At 43.1% G+C, this 24,077-nt stretch overlaps 1 protein-coding gene across 4 annotated transcripts in view; it reads left to right on the top strand.

Annotated features, from left to right (window-relative positions):
* The first annotated feature begins 5,298 nt into the window (after nucleotides 1–5,298).
* Nucleotides 5,299–24,077, top strand: part of VLDLR (very low density lipoprotein receptor) — a 32,373-nt gene continuing 13,594 nt past the window's right edge. For 2 of the 4 annotated variants that reach the window (XM_011376674.2, XM_011376672.2), the window contains exons 1-5: nucleotides 5,299–5,541; nucleotides 5,702–5,837; nucleotides 17,323–17,442; nucleotides 20,946–21,068; nucleotides 22,447–22,569. In XM_011376674.2, the coding sequence (XP_011374976.1) occupies nucleotides 5,756–5,837; nucleotides 17,323–17,442; nucleotides 20,946–21,068; nucleotides 22,447–22,569 (448 nt within the window). In that variant the 5' untranslated portion in view covers nucleotides 5,299–5,541; nucleotides 5,702–5,755. Of the gene's footprint in view, nucleotides 5,546–5,701; nucleotides 5,838–17,322; nucleotides 17,443–20,945; nucleotides 21,069–22,446; nucleotides 22,570–24,077 lie in introns of all 4 variants that reach the window. The other 2 variants (XM_023521273.1, XM_011376673.2) reach the window with 2 other exon arrangements.

Genomic DNA, 24,077 nt, shown 5'->3' with positions numbered 1-24,077 from the left:
CATGTTACTTCCACTGGATGGCCATATGTGGAATTTTTCCCAGTGCTTTACAGTATGCACACCACATCCCTCAAGAGGGCACCTTTATCAGTTAGTTACTTGTTAGTTAGCAGGAAACTCAGTCCAAACTGGCTTAGGCCACAAAGGGAATTTATTGGACCACATAAGCGAGAAGTCCTACAGAATGGCAGCTTTCAAGCGAAGATGACCTGGGCTGAGGCTCAAGGTCAAGTTTGGGTGCTGTTTCTCTGATTCTCTCAGCCTCCTCTTCAACATGAGTCAGTAAGTTTCAAATTGGCTTCTTTCTTGGTGGCACAATGCCTAACGTCCATACACCACATTGCTTAGAAAAAAGTGCTTTTCTAACCAAGCAAAAGTGTCTTCATTGTAACTGTACCAACTTGTGTAATGTGCTAAAGGCTGAAACATCCAATCATTGTGGTCAGGAGAAGGCCATAGGCTGACTGGTTGCAGCCCCTGAATTAATCACAGTGACTGAATGGGGAATCTTTGTTGATGGGGGTAGAACAGTGTTTCTCAAAGTGTGTTTCTTGACCAATGGCCTCAGTATCACCTGGGAACTTGTTAGAAATACAAATTCTTAGGCTCCACCCCAGAAATGGTGAATCAAAAATTCTTGGTGTGGGGTCCAGCAAGCCAACCTTGTGATTCTTATGAAAGCTAAAGTTTGCGACCCACTGGTCTAGATCATCAGGCCCTGCCCACAGAGTCTGGGGTGGGGTAAATCCCGTTCATTTCACGGAGTTATCACACAATTAGAAAACGATGCAATGGAGATCTGGGGAGTTGCCATCAAATACTTCAGAAAGGGACAGTTCATTTCACTTCTTACTTCCTACAGTAAAGCTATGGCATAGAAGACAATATAGTAAGTGCTTCAAACTGGCAAATTGGTTTGAAGATTACTTCTGCTGCTTATATTTATTAGTTTACATGCTTAAGGAAATGCCCCACATTAACCTTAGCATTTTCTCTGAAGAAAATGAACAAACAAAGGTATACATATTTGAGAGAAAAAAAAATGTTTCTTGGCAGTTAAAACTGCATTGAAGAATTCTCCGAGAGAGTTCCTTAATCATGGCTAACCCTAAGCATCGACTGGAGTGAGGTTACACATGCGGCTCCTCGGGCACTGCCCTAGACCTACCCGATGAGGGTCTTTGCGGAAAAACCTGGGAATTTGCTCTTTTGGTAGACATTTCCAGGGATTCTTATGGATGGTGCATGTTTGGAAAACACCATCCTAAGAGATATATCCAAAGGACTGGGGAGAAAAACTCTTGAAGAAATTAAATGAACATTTCAGACTGCAAATAACAGCTTCTTCCCCTCCTTCCTTTATGTTTCCTCTGGCTACTAGGGTCTCTAACTGTCCTTCCTCTAGTCTTATCCTATTCTGCCTCCCAAATAAGACGCCCTTCATGCTAGTGCCAGAGTGAACTTTGGGAAACACACTGGAGGTCCTGCCTCTGATCAAAATCAATCACAGTAGTGGTTTCCTACATGGGGGAAGGCTAGGAGATGCGTTCACAGAAAAGCAGCTAGATGGATGTGTGTTACCGTCAATATTCTTTCTTGGAGGTGGTAGTGGGCTCAAGGATACTTTTTAAAAAATTGTTTACAAAGGTAAATTAACAAATAAGGAAATAAAGAGAGCCAATAACTGAACCAATTATAATAATGTCAATGCAAATCTGAGACTTGAAGATAAAATTAAATATATTTTTAAAAGGAAATAAATAAAATATGTTGATATCTCTGGGTACCAAAAGTATGCTTTTAAAAAATTATTTTATTTTTTCTGTATCTTATAATTACTCCATAGTAACTTGCATAACTTAATTTTTAAAAAATAAAAAAAAATTATCACAAGTCCTCACCATGGCCAAGATGAAGTTTAACATGTTAGCATGACATACAAGTCTCCACATAATCCGGTCCTTGCTTGTCTTCTTCTGCCTTACTTCCCACCATTATCCACTGACCACCATCTTTGAATCATCCCGAATCTCTTATATTCCCCTGAATACTTGATGCCCTCTTGCCTTTGTTCACTCTGCTCGCCATGGTCTTCCTTCCCCCTTCACCTCATGTATTAGTCAGGTTAATGCTGGGTCATCCTGAGGTAACAAAAGCTCAGTAGGTTTATTTCTCACTCACTTGGTGTTAGGGGTCAGGAAGTTTGTTTTTTTCCTCTGGAGACGCAGATGGTAAATACGTTAGGCTTTGTGAGCAACATACAGTTTCTGTTGCATAGTTTTTTCTTCCTATTTCTTTTTTCTTTTCTTTCTTTCTTTTTTTTTTTTTGGATATAACCTTTTTAAAAATATATAAAACATTCTAATTGATAGACCGTACAAAACTGGCCACTGGCTATTTGCTGACCTCTACACTATGTGACCATTGCCAGAAACATGTAAATAGCAGAGGACTACTCATCTAGTCACTCAGAGACCAGGCTAATGGAGCAGACACCTCTTGAACATTTTGTGTCATCATGCAGACAGAAAGAGAGGGTCTCATGCAAGCGATTAAATGCTTCAGTCTGCAAGTGGCACCCTGTAACTTCTGCTCACAAATAATTGGCCGAAATTAGTCTTTCGGTCCCACCCCACCATAAGGAGGCCAGGAAGTGCAATCCTTCCATATGTCCAGCAGTAAGGAGAATTAGAATTGCTTGGTAAAAATGACTATAGTCAGCTCAGGCACAACTGCTCTAGAAAGCCTTTTTTTGATACTCTCGCCACACCCCCGCCCCAGCCCCACGCCAGATTAGCTACTCTTCCCCTGTAATCTTATAGTATCTCAAGCATCCCTTGTGCTGTGCATTGGGTAATGTAATTGTCATTTCTCTGCCTCCCCACCAGATCCTGAGTGAGCTTCCTCAAGTAAGTATCTTTATATGCCCACTGCCTACTACCCAGGAATAATTAAGGAGTTTTCGTTCTGCAGATAAATGAATGGGGTGGATTGTGGGAGGAATGGGATTGCCTATGCATTTACCTACAGTCTTCTGAATCTAGCAGGGTCAACCGCTCTAAGCCCAGTTTGTTCAACCACACCAGTCTCCATTCATGATAAATTTATTTATTTTTTTTTTGGTCATTTAGTTATTTTCTGTATTAATCAAATTAATTCCTCCTTATAAACCTTTTCTTCTAAAAATCAATGCTTTGCAGAGAGCTGGTCCTTGAGGCCACAGAGCACTTTGATATGATGTGGATTGATGTTGTTTTTACTTTACAGGTCAGAAATGGGCACAGTGATTTCCCCCAAGTTACATAGCCAATCAGAGTGGGAGTCGAAAGTTATGCTTTCTTTTAATTCAACGAAAAAGCTACAGAATTGAATGCAGAGCCACAGCTAAGTTCACCAACAGTTTATTTATAACTCTTGGAGAGATAGAAAGTATAACACATGTCTGTCAAAGATAAATCTTGTTATACCTTATCAGTGTTCCGCTTGTAACATACATTTATCTGTGAGTAAAATATTTAAAACAAGCCACATGACTGTTACACCTGCTCATATTAAGGCCACTCATCTGCTCCAGCACCTTTTCTCTTCTGTAAAGTGACACAGCTCATTATCAGATGGTTTTTCAGAACCCCAAGTATGTACCTAAAGTTTTACTACCACACCTTAATGCCTCTTAGGTGAACAACACCCACATGCATCTTCACTACAAAATGGCATAAAACAAATTTCAAATCAGTTTCACAGGCAACATGCCCGTGGCCGTTACAGTTTGTATCAAGCATGTAACCACGGAGTGGGCAAAATAGCAATCAAACTGAGCTGCTGTGCAAGATTCCACCTATACACAGATATAAGCCCCTTCATGTTTATCAGTCACAATCTGAATGTCCTCTGGCCCCACCAAAGTGTAGCCTGACCTGGAATTTTTCCTCTGGTCTTCCTCTCCTGGATACAGTAAGTTCCTAATATATATCCCATCTGATGACTAGCCTTGACAGATACCCAGAAGAACCGGGACAAGCAGAATATAACTAGGCAGTGTCCACTACTTTTCATATCACCAACAGAATTACATCAGAGTATGGTCTTATTGAAATTAGCAGAGTTTGAGCTTTCATGATAAAAACAACTTTTTAAAAATATATAAACCCTTTATTTAAGAAGGTAAAATAGCTCGATGTGCCCTCCACGTCTTGTTAGATGCTTATTAGACCACAGCAGACAATGCATCTCAACCAGCGGAAAGTGTGTAATAAAACTGAAGTAAACAAAAGCAAATTTTGGGCTCAATAATGCTAGGCACAAAATAAGGATCAATCCTAGGAGTCCTGCCTTTGCTTCCTTTTTCTTTCCGGAAGCCATGTAATTGAATATTACAAACTATATCAAGAAGAATAAACCTACGGGTTCCCCCTCCCCCAAACGAGAAAAGGTTCAGCTTTTAATTACAGGCCCTTAAACTATCATTTTGTGCAATTAGCAATTAACTCTAATCGTTGATGAGAGAATGCAGAGCTGCGCTAGCAATTTCCTTCTCCTCATCCTAGACTAGGTTATTTTAGTCCGGGTCTATTACAGAGGACAAGCCACAACCGCGCGCACTCTCACACACACTCTCACTTAAAGACACATTTAATTTTTAGCAAAAAAATGGCAATTGAGGCAGGCATCCCGAACTCCACATCAGTGCAGCCCAAACATTTAGACCCTTCTCTTCAGCACTTTCAGGTGGAAAGAGGAGGCCCGAGGAAGACGTTACCTACCAGCCTCACAGTACCAGCCTCTCTTTGGGGCGCAGATGCTTGTTGCCCCTGGAAGCTGCACCGCGCCCCACCCCCCAACCCCGGGCCGCAAGCCCCGTTAGTGAGAAGGCAGAGGCAATAGCAGCAATAGTTGCATCGGCGCTAACTGCTGCTGCCGCCGCCGCCGCTGCATTTACTGTTGGAGGCTGCCGGGAGGGTACAGTAATGACTGTAGGGAGCGCCCAGCTGCTGCGGCGGCAGGTTCCCTGGATCAGGAAATTAGGGCAGGCGCCGAGGATTGGAGGCGAAGGCTGCGCGCGAGCCAACCAGCTGCCGCCCCGGGCCCCCGTGAGCCCCTGGCGGACGCGCGGAGCAGCTGGGCCCCAGCAGCAGTCCGGGTGGCAGCGGCGCCACGGCCACTCACGCCCGCACGCTCACACTCGCACATACACTCACACACCCTTGGCGCAGGCACCTGGCTGCCGCGATTTTACATGAGGGGCGCGTCGATGAGACAGGAGGGCTGAAGCCTCCTCTCCCCCCCGCCCTCCCCCGCCCCTCTGACCACTCCCCCTCCTGCCCCCTCCCAGCTCCTCACCCCGCGCTCCAGCAGTCGCCAGTGTGGGTGCTCCGGGGCCGGCTTCTGTGTCTTCTGCCTTCTCCTCTGCTCTTAGCTCCCCACCCCCTCCCCTCCTCTCCTGTACCCTCCCCTCTTCTGCCCTCTCCTCTGCAGCGCCTGCATTATTTTCTTCTCGCAGGCTCGCCTTGCACAGCTGCTGCAGCCTGGGGAGGTAGGTAGGTGGGTAGGTGGGTGGGCTGGCTGGTGGGGAGGAGATTGTGCAAGTTGTAGGAGAGGGGGTGCCTTCTTCTTCCCCGCTCCCTTTCCCCCCTTCTAACTCCTTCCCCTCCTCCTCCCCCTCCCCCCTCCCTGCCCCCACCTCCTTCCTCCTTTCCGAAAGGCTGGTAACTTGTTGTGCGGAGCGAACGGCGGCGGCACCATCCAGGCGGGCACCATGGGCACGTCCGCGCTCTGGGCGCTCTGGCTGCTTCTTGCACTGTGCTGGACGCCCCGGGAGAGCGACGCCACCCGAGCGGGTAAGTGAGGACGCGCCCCTCCCCGGGCTGCCCAGACCCAGCCGGGGCGCCAGGGTTCCCCCAGGCGCGGGTCTCCTTTTGCCCACCCCGCTCCTAGGAGGCGCCTCTCCGCTCCTCTCGCCTTCTTTTCCTCCCCACCCTGGCGGTGCCTCTGAGCTGTCAGCGCCGCGGCTACGGAGAGCCGGGCTTGGGCGACGATGGGGTTTGGGGTATCCTTAAAGCCTTGCCTGAACTAGTCTTCATTCGCTTACACTCCCACCCCCAGACCCGCGGCTTTGCCTCGTTTTTCACCCCGCTTGGCAGGGGCTGGGAAATATGGGCTTCCAAGCCATTGAACAATGGTTCTGTCTCCTCTGGCAGGCAGAGTGTTAGGAAGGAGGCAGAGGGCCGAGCGGAGACGTGCGCGGCAGCCGCGGGTGCGCTTCTTGGACTTCAGGGAGGGCGCGAGCCGGCGGTGGGTGCGGGTGGGCGTCTCCGGGGACGCGGGCGCCGGGTGCCGGCTGGGGCGGTGTGTCCCCAGCGGCGGTGAGGGGCGCATGTTTGGTGGGCTGCAGTCGGTAGTCTCCACGGACCCTGGAGAAGTGCGCAGCCTGCGCACCCGGACTGCGACTCCCCCAGCACCCGGCTGTCTCTCTGGAGTATGGGTTAGAGGACGAGTGAGGCTTGAAATAGGACTCCTCTCTAGATGTTTATCCCCTCTCCCCTTTACACCCCTCCCGCCGTGTTTGCAAACCCCTCGGGTCTCTCATACCGCTGAACCGGGAAGGAGAGTGGAACGAAGACTTAATCAGGTTTTGATACTCGTTCCTGCGAGATTTCCTCGAGAGGAATTGAGTCCTAATCTGCTGACTGTAATTAGCTTTCATTTTAAACAATAGATCAAAGGGAGTAGCTCAAGAGCTGGTGTGTGGCTGTGGCTTGTTGGGGACTGTCGAGTCCCCAGAGTCTGCCGCACTGGGCCTGGGAGCCCTGTCCTCAGCTACTTTTCCCACTTCTGTCCTCACAACTTTGCAGGGCAGGCGACGGGAAGCCTTTCTAAGAGGATTTGGTTAGGATGCTGGCAGCTTCCTGAAGTGATCTTGATTTGACACCAAGGGGTTTGCTCTAGGAAATTGGGACAGAAAGCTGCCCTGTCCTAAGTACCCATTCCAGAGTCCCTAGCTTATGTCGCCCGGTGGCTTAGGAGGCCCGCCTGCCTGCAGTCACGTGTCTTCTGAAGTGAGAGCGAACTTTAAAGTGTGTGGTCAAGCAGTCTCAGGCAGTATTTGGTGATTTCAAGTCTCTGAATGGCCCCTGCCCTTTGCTTCCATTTGTCCTGAGCCTGTGAAGCTGAGGCGGACTTGTCTGCCCTCTGTGATTGGCTGGCCACCCGGTCACGTTTAGGTGGATCACATGGTTCCACGGACTCACAATTTAGCAGTCTAAGAAGTGTTATCTTTAAGGGAATGTAAAAGGCCAGACAGGCTCAGGCTGACTTGTCTCTAAAATGTTTTCCCCTGCCGGGGCTTCTTGGAAATCGCTAGTGGATCATGAAGATGGGCTCAGATGTGTAACAAACCTGAGAGCCTGGAAAAGCCCTGTTTACAAGAGTTTTCAGACTCCAACATTAATCATTAATGGATGAACAGCACTAACTTATTAAACGATTTCTCAGAATAGTGCCATGATTTCCATTATACTTTTCATATCATTTCAAAAGACTAAAATATATCAGAACTTACTGATAACTGTCCAGAAAAGTAGGAGAAAAGATTCATTTTTGCTGTATGTTCTCTTTGCTGCATGTAATTCTCTTAACTTAACATATAATAACTTTCCATTGGAGGTTAACTTTATCCTATAGAATGCTAGGACTGCGCCCAAACTGTTGAATTAGTTAAGGGCATGTGTATTAGGTAGGTGAGGATCCCTTTTGCTCCCCTAGGTCACTTAATGACATTGTGACGTGCCATGAACAGTGGAAAATAGAAGCCCATGCAAGACTTAAATTCTTCAAAGGGCGGATCCTTCTGAATGGCACATCCTTCTCAACTACAGGGAATTTGGGGTTAGCTGAGGCAGATATTGACCTTAAGCCAACCCAGACTGGCTCCTATCTGAAGTTCAAAGTCCAGGGCATGTAGGCTGACTTTCTGGCCCTGGTCTACACTTACCCTTCTCCCCACCTGGCCACACACACTAATGTACATACACTCATGGTGCTGGTCTAAAATACTCTAGGATTGGGAAGGTGTGCTTAAAGACCCTAGCAGGGAACTTAAGGCAGGCTAACAAGAGAAGTTAAAATTCAGTAGTGTAATACACCTGATTGCAAAATCCCTAGAAAACATTTTCCTCCAGCCTAGTTAGTCAAGATTAGGATCTGCAGTACCATATATTTGTTAAGGCCAAAGCCTAGAAAGACAAAGGTTTTGTGAGACCTATTCAGATATGGCTAGCAACTAGCAAAAGAGTAGACAGAACTCTTATTGTGGGTGCTGGGTTGGTGAAATTGGCGGTACTAACAGACTTGGAGGGATAGGAGACTGGAGGGCAAGGGGACAACAAACCTGGCTCATCTTGTAGCACCAAGGGAACGTGTAGCATTGATCATACTCCTCATCTAGGCCAAAAAATGAGAATGTGAGGCTTTTAAAGAGCATCACCAGGCAAGCTCTTATTGACACTGACAGCTTCTTGAAGTCTGGAGCAGCTTTGTTCCTCAAATCACCCCATTGCCCACTTCACGTGATATTTAGCTATGCATCTCTCCTGTGTCATTTTGACTGTTTTTATTTTTTGAATCTCCATATACCTAAAGCATGTCTAAAGGCTAAGTTCAGTAGAGCTGCCAAATGTTAAGACTTTAGTATAGCAAAACTGCATATTTTAATTACGGCAGCCTCCATACTCAAAAGAAGTGAAGGCCCGATTGAAGCACTTCTGTCATTTATAAAATTGGATAACCATAAACTCAATTTCACTTAAGTAATTTTGTTATACTTTTAGAAAAGGAGAAAAATAGTTACAAGCCCCTTTCGTTCCAGGAGGAGTATCAAACTGATAAGACTTAACAAGAATTCCTAGAGTAGAGCATGGTTGTAAGATCAAGGGAACAGATAGCTCCTAGCCATATGGCTTCAGGTTTTGATTCAAAGAGCAGAAGACTCAGAGCACAGCATAGATGTATAGATAACTCATTAAATATCTAGACTGTTTTCTACTCACAGAATGTGAACAAAGCTGCCCTTTTCAGTAGAGGGAATGGTGATCAAGTCTAGGCAGTCACCTGTGTGACCTCAAGTCATAATTAATTCTGAGTGCTGACCTTTCTTTGGAAAGCCACTTTCACTTACCAGCCTATATAAAATTAGATGCTTCAGAGGGCTATGGTAAGATCTGTAATGATGCTTATGATAAATGTACCTGCCTTAGGAGAGCTTCTGGGGTGGGCTAATACAACTGCTCTTGAGATGATTAGTTGATAGCCTCAGAATTGCTTAGGATGTTCCCTTCTACTTTAAGTTAATCTCAAAAGAGTACTTAGACCACAGCACGCGGACTACTTTCAAGACAAAGAGTCCAAGGATACCTTCCGCAGAGGTGATAGATGAGATATACCTGTTGAGCGTAAGTGGTCCAGGGACAATTTTTTTTTGCCCAGCTAGAATTTTTTGCTAGGAAATCTGAAGACTGATAGCTTTTCAGAGGATTTCAAGGCAGAGTATGATGTAGCTCTAGGAGAATCTGGCTTTGCAAGTGAAAATTATCTCAATTTCACTCTACATTTTTCAGTATGAATTAGTATCATTTTTCTAAACTCTTCTGTTGGCTTGCAATAAAAACTCTAGACATCGTGAATACTACCTAGTTAGATATGCTAGACACACTGCAGGATCTAAATGAGATGGCAGGTGATACCTTGAAGTTAGCATATTTTTCCCTTCACGTGACATTTTCTAGGAAAGCTTGGGCGCATTGGCTATTTTGGATTCTAAGCAAAGGAATGAACGCTAGATGCTGAGAGAGTAAGAATTTTTTTAAGATTCTGCTTAAAAAAATAAAGGCTTCATATTTGCTTAGAGATCCTTTGTCCACTTTGTACCTTAGAGATGCTACATGGGTGAGTGGAACAGTGAGGAGGGTATTCATGGCCTTGTATTTAAGAGATAACTTTGGAGGCAGAAACTACAAGATGGGACCACCGGCTAGAATGGTCGATCTTACCACCAGCTTGGGTCATCTTGGTCAGCCCTGCTGGCTGATGGCCTTTGAGTGTCTGGATGTGGTGTTGGCAGTGGGGAGGGGTAGGGCTTGCGATTTGCCAAGCAAGGGAGGTGATAAAACTTTGGCAATAGACAACTTTTTCAAGTTACTTATAAGTTCATGTGTTCTAACTTAATACTTCCCTTAAATAAAATATTTGCAAGTGACTTCATGTGTTATAACTTAATACTTTCCCCAAATGCTATGAGTAAATTGGGTTCCTAAGTTTATAGACTGCCTCTAATCTTTGGTTTTCCTAAGAAGCCTTCCCAACATCTGAGTTATTAACGGATCTGTAGATTCACTAAGTAGGTGGTGCCAACCTTCTTCTTTACATCTGCTTGAACCCACTTTATTTCCATCTGCTGAGTACCTACCATATGGCACCAGCCCTGGGGACATAGTGACCAGGGAATTGGTCCCTTCCTTCCTGGCATTTAATCTAGAAAGGAAGTCAACCCAGGAATTCAGTGATCCAAAGACAAAATGAAATAGAAGCACTAGATAGGAATGAGCAGATCCAGTGCTTAAGACTTAATCATAAAATAGGCAGATAGCAGCTGAAGATTGCTGGAGTTCCCACATGCTATTTGAGTTACAGTTTACAAATTTTCCCCCAAAACACCAAGAACTTAGACTCTGATGCAAAAAAGCCAAAAGCTATTCTGTCTCTGCAGGTGATCTTACAAATGTGATCTTACAAGCACCATGGATTGCAGCCAACATTGCCAAAGAACCTAAAACATGTCAAAAGTAAAATCTGGGTCTCATACATCAAACTTCTAACTTTACCAGTTAGCCAATGCTAACTTTCCCCATGTGTCAGAACCTCTCTCCTCACATGGAAATGAGGCCAGCATACACTGACACACTCATTCTGACGTAAGAGTAGAAAAGTGCACTGTTTTAAATGATAAAATGTCACAAAGATAAGGTGAAAGTAGTAGCCTCATAGGCATAGGGAATGGTGGCCTTTGTAACTTAGTCTTTCAAGGTATTCTAGCTGGTGAAACAACTGGTCACACTTGGTTCTAGGTTCAGAAAAGCTGGGAAGAATGCTTTGAAAAAAAACTATAGAACACTAGCTTTATTAGTGAACTAACAAATCACCTTATGAATCCAGGAATATTCACTACTGCCTAAAGAATCTTTAGATGTCAAGTACCATGTCCCAAGGTACGAAAATAAATTCCAGACCTTACATTAAGGGATCTCCATTCATACAGATGGAAACAAGCAGGTAAGGGCATCTCAGTACATAATAGCTGTGTAACAGGCGCAGGAGACTCTAGGAAAACAGCCAGACCACACCTAACTGGTCAAGAAAGGAGCTGAGGGTCTCATTCAAGAAGTGACATGTGAGCCCACTCCTGATAGATGAGTGGATAGGCGTAAGTAACATGAGCAAAGCAAAACAAAGCAACAGTGAGGGTTGCAGGTCTGGGGAAGTGAGCGAGGCCTCTCGGTGTAACCTGAGCAGATGGCGGATGGTAAATAACGGAAAAGTCAGAGGAAGTAGGTAGGGAACTAGAGTCAATTCCAGAGCCACTGGGAAGCCTGGAATTGATATTATCTTTGGCATGTTGGGCCATTCTAGGTTGTTTGAATCACCATCTTGATTTGGATGTGAAACGTGGCAACCTAGAGGCAGAGGAACAGGAGACAAATTTAGGTCGAGAGAGACAAGGGCTTGGCCACAGCCAGGGCTTGATGGCAAAATGTCAGGGGAGAAGAATTTGGGTTCATTATTGGACTACTGATTTAGAGTAAGTGATGGGCCAGTCAAAGATGGAATACATGAGAGAGGAAGACAGATTTTAGAAGTTCTTTACCATGCCTTCTGGTTAAGACATCTAGATAAACTTTACCTACCTAATGGGCACAAAGGCTTTATGTCAGGTTGTCGCTATAATGTCTGTTATAAGACTGGCATTTACCACCAACGTCCATCCAGTGATGGGCATGAGGGCTTATGTGGGTGAGTACGGTTTATTCCAGTCCTGAAAATGAAATAGTCACCTCCTGTGTAGGTAGACTCTTAGCCTCCTAACCTTCCCGCAGTGGTTTCAATGTGTGGTCAAGGACCAGCAGTGTCAGCATCATCTGGGAATTCATTAGAAGTGCAAACCTGGGCCCTACCTTAGACCCCCTGGATCAGAATCTCTGGGACGTGGGGCCCAGCATTGAGTTTTAACAAGCCCTCCAGGGGATTCTGAGGTAAACTGGAGTTTGAGAATCACCGATTTCGTAGTTCATCACCCAGAAAAACTAATAACTTCCAAAGACTATCAGGAGGGCTTTTGCTCTGAGTTGACCAATATGCCTTAGACAAGAAAATCAAGCACAGTATTCCTCCTAGAAAAAGACCTGCTGAGGATACTCTAACAGCATTTTAAAAAAATTAAAATGGGGAAGGGAAGGAAGGTTCTATCTCAACAATAAAACTGTGTTAGGAGAGTGTCATCTTGACAAGGAAAACTACCTAATTCTGGATTAAACTACCATCCAAGTTACAAATCAACAGAATATTCTAGAAGGAAGTAGTCCTGAGTCAGGCATTCTAGTTTGTATGCAGGTTCAGTAGCACAGTATCTGGAGGCAAACTGCCCAGGTTCAAATTTTAGTTCTGCCCAGAGCGATCTTAGGCAAGTACTGTACTTCCCTTCCCCGGACAGGTTTCCTGATGTATAAAAGGGGAACGGTAGCGCTGACCGTGTTAGACTGAAAACTAAATGAACTGAGAGACGGAAGTCTTGGAGCAGTGCTTAGCTAATAAAAATAAATTAAATTATCCTCAAGATGATCCTTAAGATGATCTCAATCTGATATAAGTGGAAAAAACTTCTGACAATTGAACTGTAAGATATACTTTTTCAGTGAATACGAAGGATTAACCTAAGTATTTAATGGTTTTTCATTGGTTGCCACGTCGTTCTTACAGTGCTTTCAGAGGCTGACGTTAAGGCCGGAAGACAACCTTTGTGCTTGATATTTCAGTGGCCCTCTCACTTAGTGTAGTTCCTCTTACTAACCTTCTCCCTTGTAGGAAAACTTTGCTGACTCGGAAATCTGCTTGTCCTAAAACAAGTTTTGCCTATGAATAGAAAGATTGGCATCAAAGTGGCAAGCAGTAGAAGTGAGCCGGACTAAAAATAAATGCCCTTGGCGGCCCCAGAGTGCCAAAACAAATGGACTGAAGAAATTCCAGGAGCTGATAACACCCACATGCTCAAGCAGTGAGGAGGGGTGTGAGAGATGGCCCTGCTAGTCCCAGCAGGGTGGCAGCGGGAGCCCGTCTGAGCAAGTCGAAATTCATGTCTGAGCCTGATGCCCAGAAACATCTCATATTCTGGGCATTCCTGTTGGATGCTCCTCCTGCAAAGGTGCGGCTGGGATCCCTACAGGGAAATTGGTAGCCCACTGTGAAGGCATGATGTTTTACTTTAAGGTCTGTGCAGTTGTTACTGAAGCTTACATATTGTTCTTCCATGTTAGCCCTTGCAGGGGCAATTAGACAACAGCAGGCTGACTTCTATTTGCATTAAAAAACAAAAAAACAAACAAAAAAAAACCCTGAGTTTCTTGGACCCAGTGACCTGCCAGCATGTCTGGGTAGCAACGTTAACTATTTAGGTAAGCAAGGCTCCTGGGACATGGGGGCCTTGAAGTAAGTTTGCATAGTCTGAATCCATCTGTTAAGTGATAGTGTGAGTGAGTGATCCTTGGACACCTCTGGGCATTCATTTATTACAATTTTAAATAGCCACGTGTGTAACTAGGTATAAGTGATTTACCACGCCCTGACCCGAAGTGGCAGGAATATTTTAAGTATTAGAGCTAGAAGGAAACCTAGATCTAGTCCAACAGTTTAATTTCTTAAAGCAATAGAACTCTTTTCAAATTCTTACACAAACTCTGATAGTCAAAAGGAAACCTTCCAGCTCCAAACAGAGGTAGAACACCCAGGTTCCCACGTCATGGCATTTCCCCCCAATTCATCTATCCCTTTGTCCCTAAGGTATCCCTGTGAACCCTATGGAACCCACTAAAAATCACATTTACTCCAACTTTTCACCTTTCTGAGCAGACGGACTCTGGAATATAGAGTGCTTCTACTTCTAAGGTTATTTTTTGAGGCATCATTGGCTTTGGCCGAGCCTACGAATAAAAAGAACCTTGGGTGTAGATGGTTTCCAGCTCAACCTGTTCCCTTTATTAAAGTATAATACTGAACTTGAGACTTAACTGTCATGGATGGAAATAGACTACAGGTCCACAATCCTGTAATCCCCAGAGCTTTGGAAACCAAAAGCTTCTTAACTCATGTGGTGCTTTAGAGTCTCTCGAGCTCTATCTATACGGCAGCCTTCCCAGTTGGACAAAGGTGTAAATGTAGAATCTTTCTGAAACTTGGTCAGAAACCCCACAGTGTTGTAGTCAGGTGGCTGAGGTCTCACAACTCTGCATGCTACAGGGAATTAACAGAACTAGGAAGCACTTTCTGCCCAGTAACAATCTCCGGGAAAGTGCTGAGGAAACGAAGAGACCTGGCCATAAAGTGTAAGGTCATCATCCACCTCATTCTAAAAGGTTCTTTATAAAGGCCCCACCCCCATCTCACTCCTTTTTTAAAACCAGTAGGGACATTTAGGAGCATATTGTACTCTTAACCTCAACTGTTCCCCCTTCCTAATGGAGGGTCGTGTGTGTGTCATGGACAGGCAGAAGCTTGGGTGAAATGGAAATATCTGAGATAAGTGAAGAAACTAAACTCCTTTTTTCTCTTTGGTTAATGGAATAAACACAAAAAACATACTTCTGTCTGTCTTGAGCCTACTCAATATTGACTCTAGAAGCAGCATTTGCCTGGATTTTAATATCACTTGTTGTTGTTGATAGCTTGCATGTAACAACTACATTCAGAGACCATCTTTAAGGCAATACTGGACCGACTAATCATCAGCCTTAGGATATTTTGTGCTCGTATTTTATCCCAGGCCAGCTTGAGTATCTATAAAATCTGTAGCTTCAAAACTCATATTTTAAAGAGCTCTTCTAGGTTCCTTACTCTGAAGTGGAAAACCATCATTAGACATTTTTAAGTCTCTGTCCAAGTTTTATTATGTGGTTACCTTTTTGACAGTGTAGATATCAACGTCTGTACAGTATCCTGACTATTCTTTCCAAGTATATTTATATCTATGTACTCTGACTACAAATTGTTCTTTTTCGACTTCTCAAATAAAGTACTCAAAGTAGATTTTTATCACTCCCACAGCCCTCAAAGGTAGTGGGGATATAGAACTACAACCAATGGCCCCTGGAACAGGTACCCCAGCACTGAGTATAGTGAGACTGTATTGAGACTACAGTGATGATTGGTAGAAGGCAAAAGGCAGCCAGGTATTTCAGATTTGGTCTAGCAGTATAAAAACTAGCAGATGCTATTCCCTGACAATAACCTCCACCCTCCCTTCATTTTGTCTTCTAAATCCCTAGTATCTTATACCCAATAAAATATTTGTGGAGTGAATTAACAGTATGAAATGTAGGTAGGAAAGCCATCAAATCATACTGCTTTGTATCTGCGTCCTAGCTTAACTAAACTCTTGGGAGCAGAGTGATACATATAGGTTTTAAATGAATGCATTCATTTAATACCTAAGAAGGTAACCACATCGGTATTGTATAGACCAAATTTTAATCTGCCTGGGAATTAGTCATAAAGCATAGAATGCTCCCAGGCAGTAGGGAGTAGCTGATAGTAGGGACGCCAACAAGAGTATTGTGTACATAATGCAAAAGTTCCAGTCTGTGTTTGCCACTGTAGCATCTGTTCTTATGCCAGCATGTCACAGCTGCAGATGCTGAAAGGTGGCAGGAAATCATAAGGCTCTCTGCTTGGAAGGCCTCCATAAGTAATCTGCATGAACTATATGGCTCCACCGGGTTTCTCAAATGTTTGCAGTATGTTTGCATTGAGTAACCAAATCTTTGCCTTTTATCTCAAAGAAATCACATCCTCCAGAACAGACCTGCTCATGATAGGAAACACCTGAACGTTAGCTGGCCCGTATCAGGCAAAAAATAAATAAATAAATAAGTGTGCTATTTAAAAGAATTAGTTCATATCATTGTGTGAATTAAATATCCATACATTGAGCATAGGAAAACTGAGGTGCAGGGAAATAGAATCCAAGTCTGTGGCTCTGCCTTACTTTGCTTTTCTCCCATCACTAAATTAAAAATGATCTACATTTGCCCCTTAACTCAGGGTCCCCAACTCCTGGGCCATGGCTGGTACTGGTCTGTGGCCTGTTAGGAACCGGGCCACATAGGAGATGAGCGGCAGGTGAGCGAGCGAAGCTTCATCTGTATTTGCAGCCGCTCCCCAGCACTAGCACCACCACCTCAGCTCCACCTCCGATCGTCAGGCATTAGATTCTCATAGGAGCACCAGTCTCTGGTGCCAAAAAGGTTGGGGACTGCTGCCTTAACTGTACCTTCTTGATACTTTTAATCTTATATTGGAGTCATTTTGCAAATATGCCTTTTCCCAATCAGACCTCAAGTTCTAAGATGGGGAACCATGTATTAAACCTCTGCATCTCCCCTTTCCTTGCCACCCCTTCTAAATCTCCTTTACCTTGCTTGTAATAGGAGCATCATTCATGAATAACAGTATGGAATGTGAGCCAGAAATGCCATTAAAGGATTAAGATTTTGCTCTGTGGTTATAGCCACACACATGATTTAAATAACAGAAATGAGTCCAGAGGCAGATGAAAATGCCCCGATGGTCTCTGGACAATATAGGTTCTTTCTATCTTGGTCTGGCTACTTTGGCCCAAGATCACTATTCCAGCCACCATGCCCCATTTTCAGAAACCAGAAAGGAATAAAGGAAAGGAAAATGGATCCCCTGGCTCTTTGAGGATATTTCCTAGAAATTATATATACCATTCCTGCTTACATTCCATTAGCCAGAACTTGGTCTTATGGCTCTGCCTCAGTGCGAGAGAGGCTGAGAAATCTCGTCTTATCTATGTGGTGTGTGCCCAGTTGAGAACTCAATTAATGTCAGCCATTGTGTCAAGACCCATCTAGCTCTGCCCCCTAGAATGTTGTAGCCTGCTGAGTCTGCAGCCATCCTCAGAGGATATGGGTTTTGGGTAACTATCATCTCTAATTTACCACCCAGGTATCCCAGGCTTAGCTAAGTGTCCTCTCCTGATTTTAGGAAGAAACGCCAAGTGTGAATCTTCCCAATTCCAGTGTACGAATGGCCACTGCATCCCGCTGCTGTGGAAATGTGATGGGGATGAAGACTGTGCTGACGGCAGTGATGAAATGAACTGTGGTGAGTAAAGAGATTGACAATTTTACTTGTCAATGCATTTTATTGAAAAGTAATATTATCTTAATTTCTACAAATGTATCAAGATTCTGAAAACAAGATCCATTTCTAAGATTTGTTTTGAACCAGAGTCCAAGGATTCTGTACTTCCTGGTCCAGAGAAATATAATGGGATGTTTGACATGGGGCTATCAACATGAGTACAGAATGTCGAGGATAAAGTAGAGTTTCTTTCAAATGACAGGACCTGGTTTACCTTAGGTCAAGCAAACATTTGGTATAGGAAGCTAGGAGGAGGGAGAGAAGGACCAGAAGTGGAGATAGAAGACTGCTTCGAACACACTTTGTTTTAAATTCTCAAATGGCTCTGATCCCAAAAAAGAAAGCAAGCAAGCCACGGACAATATGAAATCCCCTAATATTTCAGGGGGCTAATTAACTCCTGCCATAGAAACTACAAGCCAGCACAGATCAAAGATCACATATGAATTCTTTTTCAATTATCTGCCTACAATAGATACTAATTCTAAAGTATTAGGCAGGGTAGAAGACATCTCTTGCAAGAGAATGGGGATATACTATTATACCCGTTGATTGGTGTTTATCAAAAGGTCATTGTGAGAAATGCCTTTGTATTCAATCTGTGTAACCTTGTGTCACACCAGAACAGCTGAGAACTACATGTCAAGATGACATTTAGTTACCTTGACTACATGCTGAAGTTTGCTTTACGGTCCCTTTATTCTATGTTGTAAAAATCTTGAAACAATGTTGTGTGAATGTCGGTGATAATATTGTCATTTGCCTTTTAAAAGATGTTATCTAAAGATGTCCACTGTACAAACAAGAAACAGAAGGAAAATAGAAGCTTACTGTGGATTTCATCAGCTGCTCATCTGTGTGCCATTACCTACTTCTTCACGCACCGTTACTGAAATATTATAGTGTAAACATTGTGGCAGACTGCCCTATGCTTGAGCTCTCAGAATACTGTGGATGTTTTCATGCCAATATGTGGATTAATAGCTCATTTGGAAGCACAGGAAGTCTATTCTATAGACTCAGGGAAGAAACTTCTCTCCAGTTTCAGGACCAACCATAGTTCTCCTATGCAATACTTTTTCATTATTTGCATTCCAACATTAAGATTTTTATCTACTCTATAAGACATTGAGTTCCATGCTATTTCTGGGTTACCTAGGTAATATAATTTCCTCACTAAATATCCCACTAGTAGGACCTCACTCTTGTCAGCTGTTCTCTTGGTGTAAGTAGCAATTCTTCCTCTATTCTAAACTTATATATTTGGCAAAACCCATTGTTTTTTCTTAGAAAGTAATTATTCTCTATGTTTAGGTGTCTTCTTTTACCATCTGACTGATTAAGTGAAAGCTAACCTGGGCCATCTTAGGGGTCATCACTGGCTTTTCCTAAAATAGTATCTGCATGAATAACTTCTAGCCACATGGCAGAAGGGTTGGAAGAGGTAAAGAGGAGGCAGATGTATATACAATCAAGATCACGGAAGGTGGGAACAGTTAAATATATTTTTGGCCAGAATTTGTCTCTGCCTCCCATGTATGAAAATAGAGAAGGAAAGTGGGAGCATTACTCAGGGGGGCACTGAATGCTTATTTTGAGATGTTACTCCATGGAAGAGAAAAGCTACACAATAACTTAAAACTTATAAAGCTACTTTCTATTTTTTCGGTCCAACCTCTTGATATTGAACTTGGTTACAGTTTCATCAGGGCTCTTTCAAGCATTTCAACTTGCATATTTTGTCAGCTTAAGCTTGGATCGCACAAGCTATGTGTTTCTGTTGGTTTCAGTAACTTATTCTGTGTTAGGCTGAGCTGATTAATCAGTATCTGCTACCCTAAATCTGTAACGGGTAGTTCTCTTCCCCTGTGGTACATTTAAATTTCTATCCATCTCTCAAGGCCCAGTTCAAATAGCTTTTCATTACCCTTGCAGTCTATGCTCAGAATGGAGAGAACTCTAGCAATTTTTCTGTCCCTATCTATCTTTTGCTCACTTTGTAGTAAAGCCAATCCTTTTTAGCCCTGTAATAGTTTATACTTCTTAAAATCATGTGGTCTCTTTACAACCATTCCCTACCCCCTCTTTTGCTAATTCTGAGGAATATCACAGGTAGAATTATAGCAACTGGCTCTACAGACCCTGTGACATCTTCCTACATTCTCAGGAGAACAGGGGCCTTCAGTGTCACTTAAACGTTCACACTGGGATTTGAATGATTTTAGGAACAGATGTGACTGTAAGAGCTGATGTGACCTTTATTGTTTCTTTGGCTACCTAATTCAAGGAGATTATCCTTATCAGATCATCATAATTCCTCATCTTGAGTTCTAGAAATTGACTATAATCACTATCTCCTGCTTTGTAATACCAAAGGCTAAACCAGAGTGGCCCACAAGTAAAAGACACTCGAAACTCAGAGTTGTACCTGGCTTAAACCCCTGACTTGAAGCAATCTCTTTCAAATTTTCAGCAAATTTCCAGCTTTTAGCTGATTTCTCATTACAGAATATGTTAGAGAAAAACGTTTTAAACCATAAATTCAGACAGAAAGTATAGGCACATAGGCAAGGAAGAACGTAGTCCAAGAAAAATGAGCCTAGAACACCCTATGTGGTTACTTTTCAAGACTCTTTTTACTTTCTGACTTCCTCATGGGAGGGCGACCAAGCTGCCTGGTTTGCTTAGGAAAGTCCTGGTTTATGCTCATCTTCCTGGTATAATTAACCATGTCCCCTTTCTATTGAGATTACCCCAATTTGGACAACCAATTGCATGTACACCCTAATTGTAGGAGAAAAGGCCTGCCCTAGTAAGAGTTAGTAGCAGAACTGATACCTTGTTATAGGCTGTTTTAACTTGTCAGTTATGGGTTCTGGTAGCTTCCTTAGGCACTTCAGTGACTTTGAGCTGGTTGGTGTTAGTCTGTTCCGGATTCTGAACTTTACCTGTCTTACACTTGGGTTTTAGCTTTCTCTATTTCTTAGTGGCTGGGTTCCTCTGCCCCAATAGACCTATAGGGGTGACTATTCAATAATGGGGTTTGGCCTTCTTCTAGCTCTACACTAAACCCATGCGTTGTTAAGATATGCCCCTAGAACAATTATAGTATGATCTAAATCAGGATGGAATGTTTGGCTATTAAACTCATGAAGGACTTGAAGGCATTGGAAGAAAAGCATGAAGAAAATGAAACTATTACTTAATCTCAACATTGCAAAAAGGGTTGTAAGGTAGCCTCGAGTTGTAAGGTAATGGGACATCTTTGTCTTCAGTATCCTCCAACTCTCTCAAATGAGCACTTCTCCTCTGGGATCAGCGGAGATTTTTCTAAGGTTCTCCTAGATATTGGCAGTTGGTGCTTTGGGAGTAAAACATATCAAAATGCAGCTTTTCCCTCAGTGGGAATATAGAATTCTTGGGTAAGCAACTTCAACTTTAACCCTGCAAATAAACTTTTGTAGTGAAGAAGACATGTGCTGCATCTGACTTTGTGTGCAACAATGGCCAGTGTGTCCCCAGCCGATGGCAGTGTGATGGGGATCCTGACTGTGAAGATGGTTCTGATGAAAGCCCGGAACAGTGCTGTGAGTGTGACTTGCTTTGGACTTGAACTTTTCCAAGCTGTTCTGTGTCTCATAGCTCTGAGTATTGTATAATTCAATACTTGGTGTTAGGTTTGCTTTGACTCCCTTAAAGTGTAGATCAATTGACTCCAAAGTCAGTCAGGTCATTAGCAGTTGATCAGTGTCCTTTAAAGAATATTCTCTCTAGTCTAACAAGACTGACGTTCTCTTGGGTAGCTTCACTATTGAATATTTAAGACTGAAGCCAGCAGATTTCATTAAGAACTCCTTGGCTAGGTGCACAGATTTCAAATGTTTAATAATGATGACTCTGAGCAGATGGTACTCTGGTCCTGGAAGCTAAGTCAAGACGTGAGGGTCCCCCATGGGCCAAGTATAAGCTTTTAAATGCACAGCTTCTCATGTTATGAAAAAAATCTATTACTGAAGGGGTAAAATGACTAGAAGTAGGGTGATATAGTGATTTTGAACAAACATGTAACCTAAAGTTGTTGAAACAGGGAGCTTATAGCTTGTTTTTAAATAAAAGAAACTTCATAGCTATACAAATACATATCTGTGTCCTTAGGCTATGTTCAGGAAAAAGGTCTGCTAGATCACAGAAGAGGATGATTTGGGATTATTTGAATGTCAAGGTAAAGAAAAAGAGTTCATTTTGAGGCAGCGGAGACCTGTTGAAGCACTAAAAGTGGAGGACTAACAGGAACCAAGTTTTGGTCTGGAAAATGATTACCAAAAAAAGTCAAGCACAAAGGAAAATAACTGTGTGATATCAAATTTCTAGGCAAGAAGTGAGAAGATTCCTAAGAATATTGGTCCAGGCAGGTGAGCTACCACAGGTCAAGTCAGGTTCCATAAAGATCGTGCCCCAAGTTTTAGTGGAAGATGACCTAGAAAAGTCAAGAAGTGGAGGATATCCCTACTTTGCAAGATATAAATCTAAGGGAGTTTGTGAAGGATACCTGTAAAGGAATCTAGAAGGAAGTCTCTGTAGGTGTTAGACCGTCTGGCCTTTAATGAAGTCAGGATTAGATATCTGGGTGTGCCATTTGACATCCAACAGATAAATAATGGCCAAGGAGCAGGCCAGCCAATAAACCTAACTATGCCAAGTGAAACAAAAGCCAGGACTGGGCATGCCACGGAACCTTGAAGAAATAACACGGTCAGGGCTCTCAGGTACTGCCAGGTGGCATAGGTTGGTATGACTTCTAAGCAATGGAGCTGGTGCAGGATGTACCCAGGCTTTAACTAGTAAGTCGAATCTCAGCAGTATGCTAGGCCACTGAGTTATAGGTGTTACCACCACCAAGCAGCACAAGAGCAACTTTGCACTGATGAGTTTGGAGGCTCTTTTGAGACTGTATATCATCAACAGATATGAGAACATGCCGCATAAATTCAATCAGCTGTGGCGCCCATTCTACTCAGTGTATCCCAGTGTCCTGGAGATGTGATGGTGAAAATGATTGTGACAGTGGAGAAGATGAAGAAAACTGTGGTAAGAAGATCAGTGTTGAGTGGCTTATCCCAAAGGCCCTTTTGCTCAAAGAAGGGTGGGCAGGGGAAGCTAACTTAAGCATGAAGATGCAGTTACGTTGACTCGCTTTTCAGTGACTTTACTATCTGCTCAACTACTTGTCCTTCATAACTGCCCTAAAAGTCTGAAAGAAGTTCATGTAGTAATCAACCACTACTTGCTTTGGTGTTTCTTTTAGACAAATAGAAATAAGAAGGTAAGTCATTCGAGGCACTTAAATTTAGAAATAGCTCAGTGAAGCACCAATCATATGGGCTTTTACCTCTGTTAGGACAAAGCTAATGGGCCTTCCTTACTTTGGCTTAATAAAACTAGAAGGGGACCAGGGCCAGCAAACACATTCCTAGGTCTAAACTGGATCTGCTTATTGTAATAAATTAGTTGAGTATCATACAAGCATTTCTTAGCCCCAAAACTAGATTCTGTTTTAACCCTTGCAAAAGTTAAACAGGCACAGAAGTGTTAATTAACATCTTGCTAGCAGATACCCAAGACAACCCTACCCAACTCGTGGTACCTTTGTCTCCTGTCACAGTTTCTACTTGTAAAAGCCAACTGCTTCCTCTCATGCTTCTGTTCCTGGAAAATGTGTAATAAATGCTACATGTTAAAGGTGAGGCCCTGGGAAAATCTCTAGGTTCAACAAACATTGCTTTGCTCTTTCATTGCTATCACGTTTTTTTATAGGGCCTCTAAAAATACAGCTTCCAAGTCTGACAAGCGTGGGCCACCTGATGCAGTCATGTACAAGTGGGCTGAGGGCACTTGCAGTTGAAATAACAGTCTTGCGTGTAGAAGTCACCTTCTGAGGGCAATACTACTGCACCTAGTCCAATGAGTTTTGGTGTTTAATTCTAGAATTGAGCTTTATGTATTAGTAAGCCCTGGAGCTGCCAAGTGTTTCCTTCTTAAATCTAGACTTTGCTTCCCAAGAGAGTCAATGGTCTCTACCTTAATTACCACCAAATTGTGACCTTAATTCATTTGGCCAGAATTTTTTTAAATTAATTTGTTTAATTGAAGAAATGATTTTTTTTTTTTTTTTTACCCCATATACCTACTCCCACCCCCCGTACCCTGGTAACCACTAGTCTATAGTCCATGTCCATGAGTCTCATTTTGTTTGTCCTGTTCATTTGTTGCTTTTAGGTTTATATCCCACATATAAGTGATGTCATGTGATTTTCAACTTTTTCTGTCTGGCTTATTTCGCTTAGCATGATTATCTCAAGGTCCATCCATGTTGTCGCAAATGGCAGTATTTCATCTCTTCTTATGGCTGAGTAATATTCCATTGCATATATGTACCGCAGCTTCTTTAGCCAATCATCTATCGTAGGACACTTCGGTTGCTTCCATGTCCTGGCCACTGTGAATAATGCTGCTTTGAACATCGGTGTGCAAATATCTTTTTGGATATGGGTTTTCAAATCTTCGGCGTATATACCCAGTACAGGGATTTCTGGATC

This window comes from Pteropus vampyrus, unplaced genomic scaffold (genome assembly GCF_000151845.1).
Source record: "Pteropus vampyrus isolate Shadow unplaced genomic scaffold, Pvam_2.0 Scaffold301, whole genome shotgun sequence".
NCBI classification, from domain to species: domain Eukaryota; kingdom Metazoa; phylum Chordata; class Mammalia; order Chiroptera; family Pteropodidae; genus Pteropus; species Pteropus vampyrus.
Note: the sequence above shows the minus strand (reverse complement) of the source record. Positions and strands in the feature narration are given on the sequence as shown.